We start from the raw sequence: 18,311 nt of genomic DNA on the forward strand, positions 1-18,311 counted from the left end.
TTCCCAGGTGCTGGTGGGGATGTTACACTTTATCAAGAAGCCTTTTAGGGTGTCTTTGAAGCATTTCCTCTGTCCACCTGGGGTTCGCTTGCCGTGTAGGAGTTCCGAGTAGAGCACTTGCTTAGGGAGTCTCGTGTCGGGCATGCGGACTATGTGGCCCGCCCAGCGGAGCTGATCGAGTGTGGTCAGTGCTTCGATGGAGGTTTAGTGTGCAGCCCCAGTGCTTCCCCAAATGTAAGGAAATAGGTGTGAAGGTTTCACAATTAAATAAAAATCTTGAGACATGTCCACCGTGAAGAAATGCATATGATCTCGATTTCATCTTTGCATACTTCAAGTGACAAAATCCTCAAACTGCATTAATAACTTACTTTCTTGATCCAGCTTGGTTTAGATATTTGATTCGTAAAATTATTCAAAATGGTGTGTTAATTATTTGCCCCAGTCCTGACGTGTGGCTTAGTAAAGAGTAACAAGCAGAACATGTTTGCTCTTGAGTCATGTACATATTGTCTGGTCTTGTAATGCTACTAAATTTAGTGTTTGTACGATTTTTTAAAGCACAGAACTGTTACACTTCGCAGACAGCCTGTTGGTGGAATGGGTTTAAGTATTAAGGTAAGTTCCATTCTCTGTGTCCTATCTTTTACAACAATAGCATTCTGTGGGTACCGTGTGTAATGGTTTCTCATTGTTTCCTCTGTGTTTTTTAGGGGGGTGCTGAACACAGTGTACCAGTTGTCATATCAAAAATCTTTAAAGATCAAGCAGGTAAGCCACGTAACTTCTCGTGAATGCAACATTTTCGTCTTGTGCATTTTTGAAAAAGAATTTTGTCTGTGTGTTTGAGTTTGCATGTGCGAGAGAGAGAGAGAGAGATAAAATGTGTCTAATCCTGTCGAGACTGACTGAATGAAGGATGGTTCACGTGAGCAGGAAATCAGGATTCAAAGCATCGCTGTGATGATGAGAACCATTCTCCATCATGGTTCAGGAAATCCAAAGATGACCTTTAACTTCAGTGACTAACCAATACATCATTTCCATTTTTGTTCTTCAATTTTATTCCCCAATAATAGAAGTCCCGTGGATCGCATTAGCCATGTGTTCTTAATCCCTTTGTCATGGTGCCAATCAAAACACATTTCTATCATTCCTAAAGAGGTAAAGCAAATCCCTTTTTTGTAACCAGCTTGGATGTCTCACAATATCCGTTATAGCACAGTGTTTTTGTCTCTCCTCTATGAATACCACATTAATAATCAGCTTTTACATCTTTCAAAAATAGTGTTCTAAAAGTTGGGTCAGTTACAACTGATGAAGTTACAATAAAAATATATTTTGAAATGTCTTTTAATAAATAATGCTTTTTAAAAAAGTCTGAACTTTGCTATATTTTCAGGTGTTGCTACAGTAGCATTCACAAGGTTAATGTAACCGACACAACTAAGCCATGCATATTTATCTAAATGTTTATGCTATTTAAATATATCAGGAATAATAATTATAATAACTCATTTATTGCTGTGGAAGTATTCTGCTATAATGAGGGACATTTTGTTAATGTCCAATATGCATCTGAAATAGGCTGCCTGCCACAAATGTTCAGCTTTAAAAGACTAATCCATTTATTGTTCAGCTCAAAGTGTCAGTTTAATACCTCATTAATCACCACTTATGCAAGTATATCATCAACAGCAGCACTCATTCAAGCAGTGGCACTGAACAGAATGCATTGCCAAGTCTCTCTTTGCCATATACCCCACTCCAGCCAACTTGTGGTTATCCAGCATAAATGACCTTAAACTAGTCTATGAGCAGAAAGGTAAAATGCATTTTAATTGATTGTTTTCATACTTCTTAAACTGACAGAAAGCTGTGAGAAATCAGTGAGATATGCTGGAGGGGTGTTCTATATTGATCTTAAGAGGTCATTATTATTGAGTTGCTTTATAAATACAATTGTCTCTGTGATTGTTCTTCATCCAGGTTAATGAGCGCAGTTCTGAATTTAGGATTCACTATTTTCCCAATTACAAAAATTTGATGTATAAACTCTATGTATAAATTAATTACAGTGTAATACATATGATGATTGCAGTGATAGTTTCACCTAGATACAATAATACAGATTTGAATACTGCAGCCATTTTATACACATTATGCATCATATCCCTGTTCATTGTTTGTTTGCACACCAAAGATTTATAGCCTGTGATTTTCTAAATCATATTTATGAATAGAATAGAGGAGAATTATATTTCTGCACAGTGAAGCTCATAGTAGTTATATGGGTAGTAGCTTGTAGCAGCCTGGAATAACAGAAATAATTTTTTGATTTTATTAATAATGGATCAGAAATGTAAAAACAAAAGGGCCCTATCTGAAACAAGATAGCATAAGTGACTATGCAAGTGGTTGCATGACATCTTTTATTTGACCATTCTTTAACTTGAATTGGGTTTATGATATCAAAGTGGATAACGCAAGTCACAAATCATCTGTTTCTAATTTATTTTAATTCTCTGCCCCACTCTGACTCTGACCTCTCTGTCCTCGGCCTCCTTCACTGTTCCAATGAAGCTCAGCGGAAGCTCGAGGAACAGCACCTCATCATTTGATTTGGCACTTTACAGCGTTCCAGACTCAATATCGAGTTCAACAATTTCAGGTCATAACCACTGCTACCATTTTTTTCAGATGCCAGTTGCTGGTAATGATCCTACTGTTGTCATTTACAGCTCCTCTAGATCCATCTTTTGTTTCTTTTTCTTGTCCCATTACCACCGTACATAAGAACATAAGAAGTAGGAGCAGGAGTAGGCCTTACGGCTCCTCGAGCCTGTTCCGCCATTTAATACGATCATAGCTGATCCGATCATGGACTCAGGTCCACTTCCCTGCCTGCTCCCCATAACCCCTTATTCACTTAAGAAACTGTCTATCTCTGTCTTAAATCTACTCAATGAAGCAGCTTCCACAGCTCTCTGAGGCAGCGAATTCCACAGATTTATGACCCTCTGAGAGAAGAAATTCCTCCCCATCTCAGTTTTAAATGGGCAGCCCCTTATTCTAAGACTATGTCCCCTAGTTCTAGTCTCCCCTATCAGTGAAAACATCCTCTCTGCATCCACCTTGTCAAGCCCCCTCATAATCTTATACGTTTCTGTAAGATCACCTCTCATTCTTCTGAATTCCAAAGATTAGAGACCCAACCTACTCAACCTTTCCTCATAAGTCAACCCTCTCATCTCCGGAATCAACCTAGTGAACCTTCCCTGAACTGCCTCCAAAGCAAGTATATCCTTTCTTAAATATGGAAACCAAAACTGCATGCAATATTCCAGATGTGGCCTCACCAATACCCTGTATAACTATAGCAAGACTTCCCTGCTTTTATACTTCATCCCCTTTGCAATAAAGACCAAGATTCCATTGGCCGTCCTGATCACTTGCTGTACCTGCATACTAACCTTTTGTGTTTCATGCACAAGTACCCCCAGGTCCCACTGTACTGCAGCACTTTGCAATCTTTCTCCATTTATATAATAACTTGCTCTTCAATTTATTTTCTGCCAAAGTGCATAACCTCACACTTTCCAACATTATACTCCATCTGCCAAATTTTTGCCCACTCACTTAGCCTGTCTATGTCCTTTTGCAGGTTTTTTGTGTCATCCTCACACATTGCTTTTCCTCCTACCTATGTATCATCGGCAAACTTGGCTACATTATACTCAGTCCCTTCATCCAAATCGTTAATATAGATTGCAAATAGTTGGGGTCCCAGCACTGATCCCTGCGGCACCCCACGAGTTACTGATTGCCAACCCAAGAATGAACCATTCATTCCGACTCTCTGTTTTATGTTAGTTAGCCAATCCTCTAGCCATGCTAATATATTATCCCCAACCGAGTGAACTTTTATCTTGTGCAGTAAACTTTTATGTGGCACCTTTTTAAATTCCTTCTGGAAGTACAAATGCACCACATCCACTGGTTCCCCTTTATCCATCCTGTTCGTTGCATCCTCAAAGAATTCCAGCAAATTTGTCAAACATGACTTCACCTTCATAAATCCATGCTGACTCGGCCTGACTGAATTATGCTTTTCCAAATGTCCTGCTACTGCTTCTTTGATAATGGACTCCAACATTTTCCCAACCACAGATGTTAGGCTAACTGGTCTATAGTTTCCTGCTTTTTGTCTGTCTCCTTTTTTGAATAGGGGCATTACATTTGCAGTTTTCCAATCTGCTGGGACCTCCCCAGAATCCAGGGAATTTTGGTAAATTACAACCAATGCATCCGCTATCCCTGCCATTACTTCTCATGGGATGCAAGCCATCAGGTCCAGCAGATTTATCCACCTTTAGTCCCACTATCTTACTGAGTACCACCACCTTAGTGATTGTGATTATATTAAGTTCCTCCTCCCTTCTAGTCCCTTGACTATCCACTGTTGGAATATTTTTAGTGTCCTCTACCATAAAGACTGATACAAAATATTTGTTCAGAGTTTCTGCCATCTTCATGCTCCCCATTATTAATTCCCCGGTCTCGTCCTCTAAGGGACCAATATTTACTTTGGCCATTCTTTTCCTTTTTATATACCGTAGAAACTCTTGCTATCTGTTTTTATATTTTGTGCTAGTTTACTTTCTCTTTCTTAATCATTTTTTTATCTATTCTTTGTTGGCTTTTAAAAGCTTCCCAATCTTCTGTCCTCCCACTATTTTTGGCAACTTTGTATGCCCTTGTTTTTAATTGAATACCATCTTTTATTTTTTTTAGTTAGCCACGGATGGCCATCTTTTCTTTTACACCCTTTCCTCCTCACTGGAATATATCTTTCTTGAGAGTTGTGAAATATCTCCTTAAATGTACACCACTGTTCATCAACCATCCTACACTTTAATCTATTTTCCCAGTCCACTTTAGCCAACTCTGCCCTCATACCTTTGTAATCTCCTTTATTTAAGCTTAGTACACTGGTTTGGGTTCCAACTTTCTCACCCTCCATCTGAATTTGAAATTCAACCATGGTATGATCATTCATTCCAAGGGGATCCTTTACTTGGAGATTTTTTATTAATCCTGTCTTTCACCTTGCACTATCATCCCTTTTGTCATTTAATCACTACTGCTTACCTCCTTTTGCTTTTGTTCTTTCCTCCAATCCCTCCCTTTCGCTGCCTCTGTACTTGCTTAACATCTGTTACATCTGTAACATTTTCCAGTTCTGACTATTATTAGACACTTCTTTCCTTAACTCTATTTCTTTCTCTGTCTGCTTCAGCTTCTCTATGCTTGTTCTTCTTATCTTTTAGGTGGGTAGCATGGTGTGTTATGCCAAGGAAAGGGATCATCAATGGCTCCATTAGGAGTTGAGGCTGTGAACAAAATATGACCTTCAGTGGCTCCCTTCACATTCCTTTTACCATCCCTCATTTTCATTTCTACCCCTTTTCATTCCTCTTTGAACAACCCATTCAATCTTTGTTATCTTCCTTGCTGTGCTGTCAAACATCTCAGCATTAACACTCCATCCACTGCCCCACTCTCACTTGCTCCCCACACATGCAGGTGGCCACAGGCCCCCTCACCTTCAAGCTATTTATCAGCTTCTGCACGCCTCTCTTCCTATTGTTTCCCTCAAAATTCAATGTGATTGTTTGTTAAAAAAATCTAATTAGATTGAGAAAGTACGCTGCCTGCTTCTCTCTCTCTTTTTCTTTCTGTGTATCACAGCTGTTAGGAATTAGCATCTCTGTCCCACTGCTGCAAGTAATTTGTATTTACATTTTCTAAATGTCAATAAAACACACATGAGATAATTTGTTGCCTTTTAAAATATGAAAAATTGAACTATTAGAATGAAGAAAGACTCTAGGGGTAGAATTCAAATTCGATAGTGGTACAGCATGAGCTGCAGTAGGTCTGCCACCCATTCTGTCTGTCTTCTGTCACCCCAGTCTTTCTCTCTCTAACCCCCATAATGCCCCTCATCCTGTATCTCTCAGCCTCTGTCTTTCTGCTCATTCTCTCACACATACACAAACACATGCTCAGCTTCTCTCTTCAAAAAAAACACTCAATATAAACTTGACCTCAAATTGAGCTTTTGAGATTTGTCTACTGTTTTAAATTTATTTACATAAGAACATAAGAATTAGGAATAGGAATAGGAATAGGCCATCTAGCCCCTCGAGCCTACTCCGCCATTCAATAAGATCATGGCTGATCTGGCCGTGGACTCAGCTCCACTTACCCGCCCGCTCCCGTAACCCTTAATTCCCTTATTGGTTAAAAATCTATCTATCTGTGATTTGAATACATTCAATGAGCTAGCCTCAACTGCTTCCTTGGGCAGAGAATTCCACAGATTCACAACCCTCTGGGAGAAGAAATTCCTTCTCAACTCGGTTTTAAATTGGCTCCCCCGTATTTTGAGGCTGTGCCCCCTAGTTCTAGTCTCCCCGACCAGTGGAAACAACCTCTCTGCCTCTATCTTGTCTATCCCTTTCATTATTTTAAATATTTCTATAAGATCACCCCTCATCCTTCTGAACTCCAACGAGTAAAGACCCAGTCTACTCAATCTATCATCATAAGGTAACCCCTCATCTCCGGAATCAGCCAAGTGAATCGTCTCTGTACCCCCTCCAAAGCCAATATATCCTTCCTTAAGTAAGGTGACCAAAACTGCACGCAGTACTCCAGGTGCAGCCTTACCAATACCTTATACAGTTGCAGCAGGACCTCCCTGCTTTTGTACTCCATCCCTCTCGCAATGAAGGCCAACATTCCATTCGCCTTCCTGATTACCTGCTGCACCTGCAAACTAACTTTTTGGGATTCATGCACAAGGACTCCCAGGTCCCTCTGCACCTCAGCATGTTGTAATTTCTCCCCATTCAAATAATATTCCCTTTTACAGTTTTTTTTCCCAAGGTGGATGACCTCACACTTTCCGACATTGTATTCCATCTGCCAAACCTTAGCCCATTCACTTAACCTATCTAAATCTCTTTACAGCCTCTCTGTGTCCTCTACACAACCCGCTTTCCCACTAATCTTGTGTCATCTGCAAATTTTGTTACACGACACTCTGTCCCCTCTTCCAGGTCATCTATGTGTATTGTAAACAGTTGTGGTCCCAGCACCGATCCCTGTGGCACACCACTAACCACCGATTTCCAACCTGAAAAGGACCCATTTATCCTGACTCTCTGCTTTCTGTTAGCCAGCCAATTCTCGATCCATGCTAATACATTTCCTCTGACTCCGCGTACCTTTATCTTCTGCAGTAACCTTTTGTGTGGCACCTTATCGAATGCCTTTTGGAAATCTAAATACACCACATCCATTGGTACACCTCTATCCACCATGCTCATTATATCTTCAAAGAATTCCAGTAAATTAGTTAAACATGATTTCCCCTTCATGAATCCATGCTGCGTCTGCTTGATTGCACTATTCCTATCTAGATGTCCCGCTATTTCTTCCTTAATGATAGTTTCAAGCATTTTCTCCACTACAGATGTTAAACTAACCGGCCTAAAGTTACCTGCCTTTTGTCTGCCCCCTTTTTTAAACAGAGGCGTTACATTAACTGCTTTCCAATCCGCTGGTACCTCTCCAGAGTCCAGAGAATTTTGGTAGATTATAACGAATGCATCTGCTATAACTTCAGCCATCTCTTTTAATACCCTGGGATGCATTTCATCAGGACCAGGGGACTTGTCTACCTTGAGTCCCATTAGCCTGTCTAGCACTACCCCCCTAGTGATAGTGATTGTCTCAAGGTCCTCCCTTCCCACTTTCCTGTGACCAGCAATTTTTGGCATGGTTTTTGTGTCTTCCACTGTGAAGACCGAAGCAAAATAATTGTTTAAAGTCTCAGCCATTTCCACATTTCCCATTATAAAATCCCCTTTCTCATCTTCTAAGGGACCAACATTTACTTTAGTCACTCTTTTCCGTTTTATATATCTGTAAAAGCTTTTACTATCTGTTTTTATGTTTTGCGCAAGTTTACCTTCGTAATCTATCTTTCCTTTCTTTATTGCTTTTTTAGTCATTCTTTGCTGTTGTTTAAAATGTTCCCAATCTTCTAGTTTCCCACTCACCTTGGCCACCTTATACGCATTGGTCTTTGATTTGATACTCTCCTTTATTTCCTTAGTTATCCACGGCTGGTTATCCCTTCTCTTACCACCCTTCTTTTTCACTGGAACATATTTTTGTTGTGCACTATGAAAGAGCTCCTTAAAAGTCCTCCACTGTTCCTCAATTGTGCCACCGTTTAGTCTGTGTTTCCAGTCTACTTTAACCAACTCTGCCCTCATCCCACTGTAGTCCCCTTTGTTTAAGCATAGTACACTCGTTTCTGACACAACTTCCTCACCCTCAATCTGTATTACAAATTCAACCATACTGTGATCACTCATTCCGAGAGGATCTTTTACAAGGAGCTCATTTATTTTTCCTGTCTCATTACACAGGACCAGATCTAAGATAGCTTGCTCCCTTGTAGGTTCTGTAACATATTGTTCTAAGAAACAATCCCGTATGCATTCTATGAATTCCTCCTCCAGGCTACCCCGTGCGATTTGAGTTGACCAATCGATATGTAGGTTAAAATCCCCCAAGACTACTGCCGTTCCTTTTTCACATGCCTTCATTATTCCCTTGATAATTGCCCGCCCCACCATGAAGTTATTATTTGGGGGCCTATAAACTACGCCCACCAGTGACTTTTTCCCCTTACTATCTCTAATCTCCACCCACAATGATTCAACATTTTGTTCATTCGAGCCAATATCGTCTCTCACAACTGCCCTGATATCATCCTTTATTAACAGAGCTACCCCACCTCCTTTCCCTTCTTGTCTATCTTTCCGAATCATCAGATACCCCTGTATGTTTAATTCCCAGTCTTGGCCACCCTGCAACCATGTTTCTGCAGTAAAACTATATCATCTTCATAGGTGGTCCCTCGAAACGAGGATGACTTGCTTCCAGGGCAAAAAAGGGTGAGTTCACAGGTGTTTCGAATGAAGAACCCAAACTACATTATCGAGGGTGGAAGATGCCTTCACGTGGATTTTTTTAACGTGTGTTGGCCGTTGCACACCAGCCACCACACGGGCTTGACAGAGCTAGGTCTTGGTCCAGTGGCAAGGATTACCCAAGACAACTGGAGACCTGTTCTGCTGCACAGACCTAGTGCGCACACATAGCGCAGTGTGGGCTGGCCGGTGCTACCCCTGGCCCCGAACTCACGCCTCGCCTGGGCCCCGATCACATCCCTCCACAGTCTCTCATAGCTCCTTCGCCCTGATCTCACCACTCCTGCTGCACCTGCCCACGCTCCAATCACAGACCTGGACCTTGCTGATGTCACTCTTCGCTGCCGTCGCCCTACTGCACCAGCTCACACTGTACCTTGTCGTGGCATGCCTCCACGTTGCCCATGGTCGCTGCTCGCCGCACCTTTTATGGCCCTGACCTGCCGCTGATGGGCTCCCGCAGGTCAGGGGCTCCATGACAATTACAGTAAAACGACAGAGCATAAATGTCTAACATTTGAAGAAAAATATTCCATCTATTCAGCTTATTGAATTGTATTCATGCAGCCTGGGAAATTAGGCTGCACAAACTCAAACTATACAATACAAATTCAACTCAACTCCTTAATCTTTTCAATCTCCCTTTTTGTAACTGTACTACATTCATTATGAGTTTTGGATTACTTTCTTTATTCATGCCTTGTAAGTGTTAAATGTGTCTTTTTTAGCTTCAAATTTGATCTAACTCCTATTCAGCCAAAGAACTAAATTGGTAGTAATTTGAATAATTCTATATATTTTTCATCCAGTAAGCTACTCAGAAGGCCATTCTAAGTAATAAGTGCTTCTTGAAATCAGTTGTTAACTTGACTTTTACTGATTTGTACCTTGTCTAGTTATTGTGACATATCTCAAAGTAGTGCTCAGGCCTTTTCTGTTCCAATTAGTATCTTACATATTTTGAAAAGGTATTTCCTCATTCAATTGCTTTCAAAGCTGAACTCTAGGGAGGCTGAAATTGCCCCGCGCTGGGCTTGGGGCACATAGTTTGAATTAAAAGAAAATTTAACGCCCGGTGAGATGGGCCGCCAAATTGCACGGAATTGGGGGTCTTGGAATAAAAAGAAATGTGTGGGGCGATAACAGGGCGGTCGCGGGGCGCAACTTTCAGCGCCACGCTGATGATGCCGTGTCGTGCTGAAGTGTCAGACCATCCCTCCACTTCTGTAAAGGGGAGGGCCGCTGCAAACTCTGTAGCCACTTTAGTGGCACCCTCTGGGCCACCAGGGAGGGTGTTGGCTGGGCTAGCGGTCTGGTACCCAAGAGGGGGTGCCGGGCTGCATGTTGGCGGCCTAGCCGCTCCAGCGGCCGCCATTGTCAGGCCGACTAAAAAGTTGGCTGACACAGAAAACATGCAGCGGCAACGCAACCACCTCCCCTTTAAGGGCGGCCAGGGCACCCCAGCCACCATTGCTTCTCGCCCCACGAATCTATCAGTGGCATCACCGCACGCCAACCTCGCGTCCCACAGGGCAATTTCCTCCGTGGGGCGTAAAGGGGTCGACCTGTGACGATAAGGGTTCGGCGCCCTTTTCGTGCGCCGAGCACCCTCGGCAATTCCGGGGGGGCGGGGGGGGGGCGGCGCTCTGGCCACTGCACCAGGGTGAAAACCCGCACTAACGGGCCTTTCTCAGAGGGGCAATTTCGGCCCCCAGGTTTCTCTAACTTTTCTACACAACGCAGTTCTCTGACATTGAGGATCGGCCTTGTGACCACTTTCTGCACAGCTTCCAAGGCTTGGCTATTTCCCTTGCACCTCTGTGATCAGAATTGAACACACTACTCGAGCTGTGGTTTGACCAGAGCATTGTAGAGCTTCAATATGATCACTTCAGAGTTATGCTCTATTGATTTGTCAGTATAGCTAAGCATTCTGTTTGCTTTGTTGGCTGTTGTTTTAGAATAACTGGACTTGGTAAGTGCTTAGTCTATTATTATTTCCAAGTCACTCTCAGTTTCTCCCTTAGCCAGTTCAACAGCATTCGTTGAATAAATATGTTCTCCATTTATCTTCCAGAGTATAGACAGATTGCATTTACCTAATGTTGAATGTAATCTGTCATAGTTTTGCCAACTTGCAAATTCTGTGCATATTGTATGTATTTATTCTGCATGCTCATTAACATGTCCTTCAAAGTCTTTCTTTTGTCCTCAATTAAGGTTTTCTTGCGTATTACCCCCTATCCCAAATCCTAGTTGAATTTTTTAAGATCGTCCTTCATTCCTTTAAAATTGTCCATTCTAAAATGGCATAGCTAGGCTCATAGCATCCCAGATCATGTCAAATTTAATCATGTTAAAGGGCTCAAATTTCCCGGGTCATTTGCGCCGTTTTCATGGCGCTCGCTGTTTTTTCTGGAGTGTTTATTTAATCCCCCTGGAATCTGTGCCGGCGTAACTGCTTTAGTTACGATTTTTATAGGTTAGGTTTTTTTTGAAATCATAGGTTCCCTTATGTCTGCGTTGGTTTTCATCATTTTTCGCAGTTTGCCCAAAACATTTTTATCCTAGGTCAGCGTATCTGGCCACTCCCGAAAAACCTTCTGGTGAGTTAACAGAAAGCAGCGCACATTGAAAAATCAGCACTGAAAGTCGCCATTGTTTTTGATCGAAGCTTTTGGAGGGAGTCTCTAACACTTGAAATATCCATAATAAAGTTCAATTTTTTTACCTATCAACGGAGTACATGGAAGTTTCTTGGATTTCTGAAGTTTTCATTTTTTTTACCCACATGCCACCGCCGAACGTCTTCAAGCAGAGCTGAAGCGGGGGGGGGGCGGTCCATAGCATCGGATGTCAGAATCAGCCCTGCGCCCGGACACGGGGCAGGGGGCTCGGCTGGAAAACAAACCCGGGGGGCGGGGGAGAGGTGCCGATCGGAAGGGTTCTGCACTGAGCCCGGGAAGGGAGGTGCTGATCGGAAGGCATAAGACTGCAATGAGTTTAGGGGAGGGGGGGAGAAGGGGAGAAGTCACAAGACTGCAATGAGTTGGGGGAGGGGGGGGGAGAGAAGTCTATCCATACAGACCTTGGAGAGAGAGAACAAAGAACCTGTCCTGCCTACTATGTTAATAATGGAACAAATAATCAGTACTAGGTCCCTTGCTTTTTGTGATATACATCAATGATCTAGACTTGAATATAGGGGGTATGATTAAGAAGTTTGCAGATGATACTAAAATCGGCTGTGTGGTTGATAATGAAGAAGAAAGTTGCGGACTGCAGGAAGATATCAATCAACAGCTCAGGTGGGCAGAACAGTGGCAAATGGAATTTAATCCAGAGAAGTGTGAGGTAATGCATTTTGGGAGGGCTGACAAAGATAGGGAATACACATTAAATGGTAGGATACTGAGAAGTGTAGAGGAACAAAGGGATCTTGGAGTGCATGTCCACAGATCCCTGAAAGTAGTAGGCCAGGCAGATAAGGTAGTTAAGAAGGCATACGGAATCCTTGCCTTTATTAGTCAAGGCATGGAATATAAGAGCAGGGAGGTTATGCTTGAACTGTATAAAACACTGGTTAGGCCATAGCTGGAGTACTGTGTGCAGTTCTGGTCACCGCATTATAGGAAGGACGTGATTGCACTGGAGAAGGTACAGAGGAGATTTATGAAGATGTTGCCAGGAGTGGAGAACCTAAGCTATGGGGACAGATTAGATAGGCTGGATTTATTTAAATTGGAACATAGGAGGCTGAGGAGAGACCTCATTGAGGTGTATAAAATTATGAGGGGTCTATATATAGTGGATAGAAAGGGCCTATTTCCCTTAGCAGAGTGATCAACAACCAGGCGGCATAAATTTAAAGTTATTCGGGTAGGTTTAGATGGGATTTGAGGGGAAATTTCTTCACCCAGAGGGTTGTGGGAGTCCAGAATTCACTGCCTGAAAGGGTGGTAGAGACAGAAACCTTCACCACATTTAAAAAGTACTTGGATGTGTAACTGAAGTGCCGTAACCTGCAGGGCTTCAGACCTAGAGCTGGAAAGTGGGATTAGGCTGGATAGCCTCTTGTTGGCCGGCGTGGACACGTTGGGCCGAAATGGCTTCCTTCCGTGCTGTAAACTTCTGTGATTCTATGATTCTATCGTGAAAATGATTCAGATTTAATTTAAGATATATTTTATCCAAAAGTTTAACAAACAGTTCTTTGTAAACTTAACTTTAATAACATTATTCTTATATCAAACTTTAAAGTTTTCAGTTACGATCACTTAAAAACTTTAAGATCACTTACTAACTTTTAAACTTGTAAATTTACATAACTTACAAAAATCTTTTAATTTGAGAACAGTTACAACAGTAACAATAATAATAACAACAGCAACAACAGCAGCAGCAGCAAGGAAAGGCTGCACCCATCTCTCCTCCACTTTATTCTAAGACCACCCGCTGTGCTTGTTCTTGGTGACTGCAGGTGGTGGTGCAGTGTTTCTGGGATTGGTACCAAGCTTATTCATTCTCAGATCTCGGGTAGTGTGCACCTGTTGAGGGGGGAGGGTGGCATGCGGCAATGTGGAGGGGCCTGGCTTGGGGCACTTCAGAGGCTGGTGTGGGGATTGGAGTGGGAGTGGCAGTTGATTCTGTCATTGGGCGCGGGGTCTGGGCATGTTCCCTTATTGCAACAGCTAACTCCAACATGCCGTCCCTCATGCGCCCTGACAGTGTCTCAACAACCTGCAACATTCCCTCCCTCATGTTGAGCAAAACTGTCTCAACTACCTGTGACATTCTCTCCCTCATGTTCAGTGTTAGTGTTTGCACCATCTCTGACATTCCCTCCCTAATGTTCACTGACAGTGCATCAGCTACCTGTGACATTCCCTCCCTCATGGTTATTGACATCATTCCCATTTCTCATGAGATTGCTGTTACTTCTCCTGACAGTCCCGCTACCTTATCACCAACCCCAGGAATGATCGCATAAGGTCAATGCTCTCTGCACTCATTGCCATCGCGTGAACCACATCTGTTAGATCCTGCACTTCAGGAGAGCGCGGTCGAACTTTCCTTCCCCTCCTCCCCCTGGGCGTGGCTCGCACCCCACCACTGGGACCCGTAGCCTCAGACATTAGGAAACCATGGAATGTCCCACCAACACTCAAACTACTAGTCACGGAAAGGGCTGGCACCTCAATGGGCGACACCTGCAGCTCCACCAAAGTCAGTAAAACAGTGGAGGCTTCATCCATCTCTATCCCCTCTCCCTCCCCCTCACCCCCATGTTCTTGGTCTGGAGGGTAGGATTGCAAGATGTTCTCCTCTTCAGGCTCGCCCTCGTCTGAATCTTCTTCTGCACCGTCAGGGTTGACCTCACATTCTCCCTTGAGTGTGGGCCCAGGGTGTGCACTGGTGATTGCTTTTCTCCAGGCAGGACCCATCAAAGCAGTGACCCAAAGGTGTCAGTGGCTGCAGATTTGAGTTATTTCCCTTTTATTATGTGCCACCTTCCTCTGCAAAGATGAAAATGCAACTTTTTACAGAGGGTGTCTTTCTGCTGGTTGGGACATATACAGCTGGTCACATTTACAATTGCAATTGCATTGAATAAATGAAAATATTACTTACACTAACTACGTGTCTAAAGTCCTGCCACTTCTTTTTGCACTGGCCTTTAGATCTCGTGGTGGTCACCATTGCACAGTAATCTTCTGCAACTTGGTTCCAGCGTTTCTTCATTTCTTTGGGTGGAACATTTATGTGACCTCTGCTGGTGTCCAGCTCCTGTCATCTGGTCTCAATCACAGTAACTAATGCCTCCACTTCATCCTGTAAGAAATTCTTGGTCCTTGCACCTCGTTGCATCTTGTATTGCTGCAGATCCAATTTTTCCAATGCTCTCACACAGCACTCCTTCTCACACACACACACACAAAACTGGCTCTTTAAAAATAGCCAATTGCCGACCCGGAGCTGTACTGCGCTTGTGTGTCCATTGGAATAAAGTCAAAAATGTCACTTTTTTTGTCGCGCATGCGCAGAAGGTGCGGCATCGTTTTTTGGTGCAGGCTCCGCCCCCTGAGGCGACTGGGCTCGCTGCGTGGTGCCAAATTTGAATTATACATCGGGGATACTTTGGCAAAATATTTCTGGTGCATTTCTGGCCTAGAAAAACGTGTGTGACTATGGCAATACGCCAGAAAATGGGCTTGGGCAAAATTGATGCTACTACTTCCATTTTCAGTTTGTTATTTTGGTCACTTGCCATTACCAAATCATAGAAACATAGAAACATAGAAACATAGGTGCAGGAGTAGGCCATTCGGCCCTTCTAGCCTGCACCACCATTCAATGAGTTCATGGCTGAACATGCAACTTCAGTACCCCATTACTGCTTTCTCACCATACCCCTTGATCCCCCTAGTAGTAAGGACTTCATCTAACTCCTTTTTGAATATATTTAGTGAATTGGCCTCAACAACTTTCTGTGGTAGAGAATTCCACAGGTTCACCACTCTCTGGGTGAAGACGTTTCTCCTCATCTCGGTCCTAAATGGCTTACCCCTTATCCTTAGACTGTGTCCCCTGGTTCTGGACTTCCCCAACATTGGGAACATGCTTCCTGCATCTAACCTGTCGAACCCCGTCAGAATTTTAAACGTTTCTATGAGGTCCCCTCTCATTCTTCTGAACTCCAGTGAATACAAGCCCAGTTGATCCAGTCTTTCTTGATAGGTCAGTCCCACCATCCTGGGAATCAGTCTGGTGAACCTTCGCTGCACTCCCTCAATAGCAAGAATGTCCTTCCTCAGGTTAGGAGACCAAAACTGTACACAATACTCCAGGTGTGGCCTCACCAAGGCCCTGTACAACTGTAGCAACACCTCCCTGCCCCTGTACTCAAATCCCCTCGCTATGAAGGCCAACATGCCATTTGCTTTCTTAACCGCCTGCTGTACCTGCATGCCAACCTTCAATGACTGATGTACCATGAAACCCAGGTCTCGTTGCACCTCCCCTTTTCCTAATCTGTCACCATTCAGATAATAGTCTGTCTCTCTGTTTTTACCACCAAAGTGGATAACCTCACATTTATCCACATTATACTTCATCTGCCATGCATTTGCCCACTCACCTAACCTATCCAAGTCGCTCTGCAGCCTCATAGCATCCTCCTCGTAGCTCACACTGCCGCCCAACTTACTGTCATCCGCAAATTTGGAGATACTACATTTAATCCCCTCGCCTAAATCATTAATGTACAGTGTAAACAGCTGGGGCCCCAGCACAGAACCTTGTGGTACCCCACTAGTCACTGCCTGCCATTCTGAAAAGTCCCCATTTACTCCTATTCTTTGCTTCCTGTCTGACAACCAGTTCTCAATCCATGTCAGCACACTACCCCCAATCCCATGTGCTTTAACTTTGCACATTAATCTCTTGTGTGGGACCTTGTCGAAAGCCTTCTGAAAGTCCAAATATACCACATCAACTGGTTCTCCCTTGTCCACTCTACTGGAAACATCCTCAAAAAATTCCAGAAGATTTGTCAAGCATGATTTCCCTTTCACAAATCCATGCTGACTTGGACCTATCATGTTACCTCTTTCCAAATGCACTGCTATGACATCCTTAATAATTGATTCCATCATTTTACCCACTACCCATGATATGAGTTGCTTCTTATTTCAGTCACTCAGTTGATTTAATCCTTATGGCAATTGTTGTCAAAAAGGCATACCAAAAATAGAATAATTCTGCCCGACAAGAACTACATCTGAGTATAGTATACAGGTTGGCGTGTGCTTCAAGCACATAAAAAACATTTGAGTTTATATGATGTGGAAAAAACTGTTTGAGCTTTCCTTTAATACTTGCATTTTAAGGGTAAATTAACAGCTTCTGTATTCCTGGCATGAAGTTGTATTCAAAGAGAGTACAGGTCAGGCGATGGTAGGACAGCAACACTGTAGCACTAATTCACCATCCACTGCTCCCGTCAAGTATAGCTCCCCGGAAGCACAGGATTGTTGTATTTACTCAATTGTCCTTTGTCACACTGCAATGTCTTAAAGTACTACACACACATTGGATTACTTTCCAAAGTGCAGTGACTGTTGTTATGATTGCCTTGCATTGCATTCCATCCTATATATGCAAAACAATCAGGAATCTCCTTTGGCGCATTTGTTTTCCTCTGGAGATGTCCCAATGCTCAATGACACAAAACAACGTGCATTACTGCTATTTTGTATTCTGCCACCATGGGTTGATGAGAACGTGTACAGGGTTAACTAGCAGCTAAACTGGTTCATTCTCCCCGGCCCGCTGGACAGGATAGAAATAGAACGCGAGCTGGAACTCGAGCTGCACATGAGTCATGATGGTTGCTCATCTCGATGACTCTTTTTCCTCTCCTGGTACCCAGGGTACAATGATGGAGGGGTTCTCCTCACCATCTTAGACACGGGAGGGGATCCCGGAGCACAAAGAATCCAGGTAATGGGGCGCGATGGTAGTTCGGGCCTTGCGAAGCCTCGGGCTCCCGTACTCAGACAGAGGCGAACACCTCTCGCATCGGAGGCCCCACAGACTCGAGCCGCTCTGCCTAACAGCCACGTAGACTTTCAGTACAACATATATTTGAGCGAGCAATCATTTCATTCATTTAGTAATGGAAGATTTTACTATTTTACACTACATTTTGTGCATTTAAGATAGCATCGGAAATATGTTTATCAATTATTGGGAAGGTAGAATTGGAATGATGCTCAACCTGTTTCAAATTGACCAATTTAACACTTTGCTCTCACCAACATGCATGGTCCCTTTAAATGTGCTGGGCAGTATTCCTTTCAGCGGCAGGGGCCGGTGAGTAGCCTTCGCAGGATCGGGCAGCTGCATACCAAAACTTGTTAAGTGGTCCTCCAGCCCCAATAATCACCCGGCCCTGAGCTAAACGCTCTCTTTTGCAGAGTGTATTTCTACATTATATACAATTCCAGGAGAAATTAAAAGAAAAACTCTTAACATTTTTCTGCTGCATGGTGAGATTGTGTGTTTGGTTGATGTGTGCAGTATGCTTCTCTGTCAGAGACTCACCGATTACAAAATGTGCAGCATTAAAAAGGAAAGAAGCGACCTTGTGGCTCGGCAGAAATATAGCAAAAGATTGCTGGCTTCAGGTGGGAATTTTTCACTTAGCAAAAACTGTATCTTGATAAATCCACTGAG

General features: G+C 43.2%; 1 protein-coding gene across 1 annotated transcript in view; it reads left to right on the top strand.

Moving 5' to 3' along the window:
* The window catches only part of sntg2 (syntrophin, gamma 2), a 403,287-nt gene that overhangs the window by 73,037 nt on the left and 311,939 nt on the right, over positions 1–18,311 (top strand). Inside the window, exons 3-4 of the mRNA XM_070884354.1 lie at positions 562–618; positions 714–771. Coding sequence (XP_070740455.1) covers positions 562–618; positions 714–771 — 115 coding nt within the window. The remainder of the gene's footprint in view (positions 1–561; positions 619–713; positions 772–18,311) is intronic.

Source organism: Pristiophorus japonicus, chromosome 7 (genome assembly GCF_044704955.1).
Source record: "Pristiophorus japonicus isolate sPriJap1 chromosome 7, sPriJap1.hap1, whole genome shotgun sequence".
In the NCBI taxonomy this organism is placed as follows: domain Eukaryota; kingdom Metazoa; phylum Chordata; class Chondrichthyes; family Pristiophoridae; genus Pristiophorus; species Pristiophorus japonicus.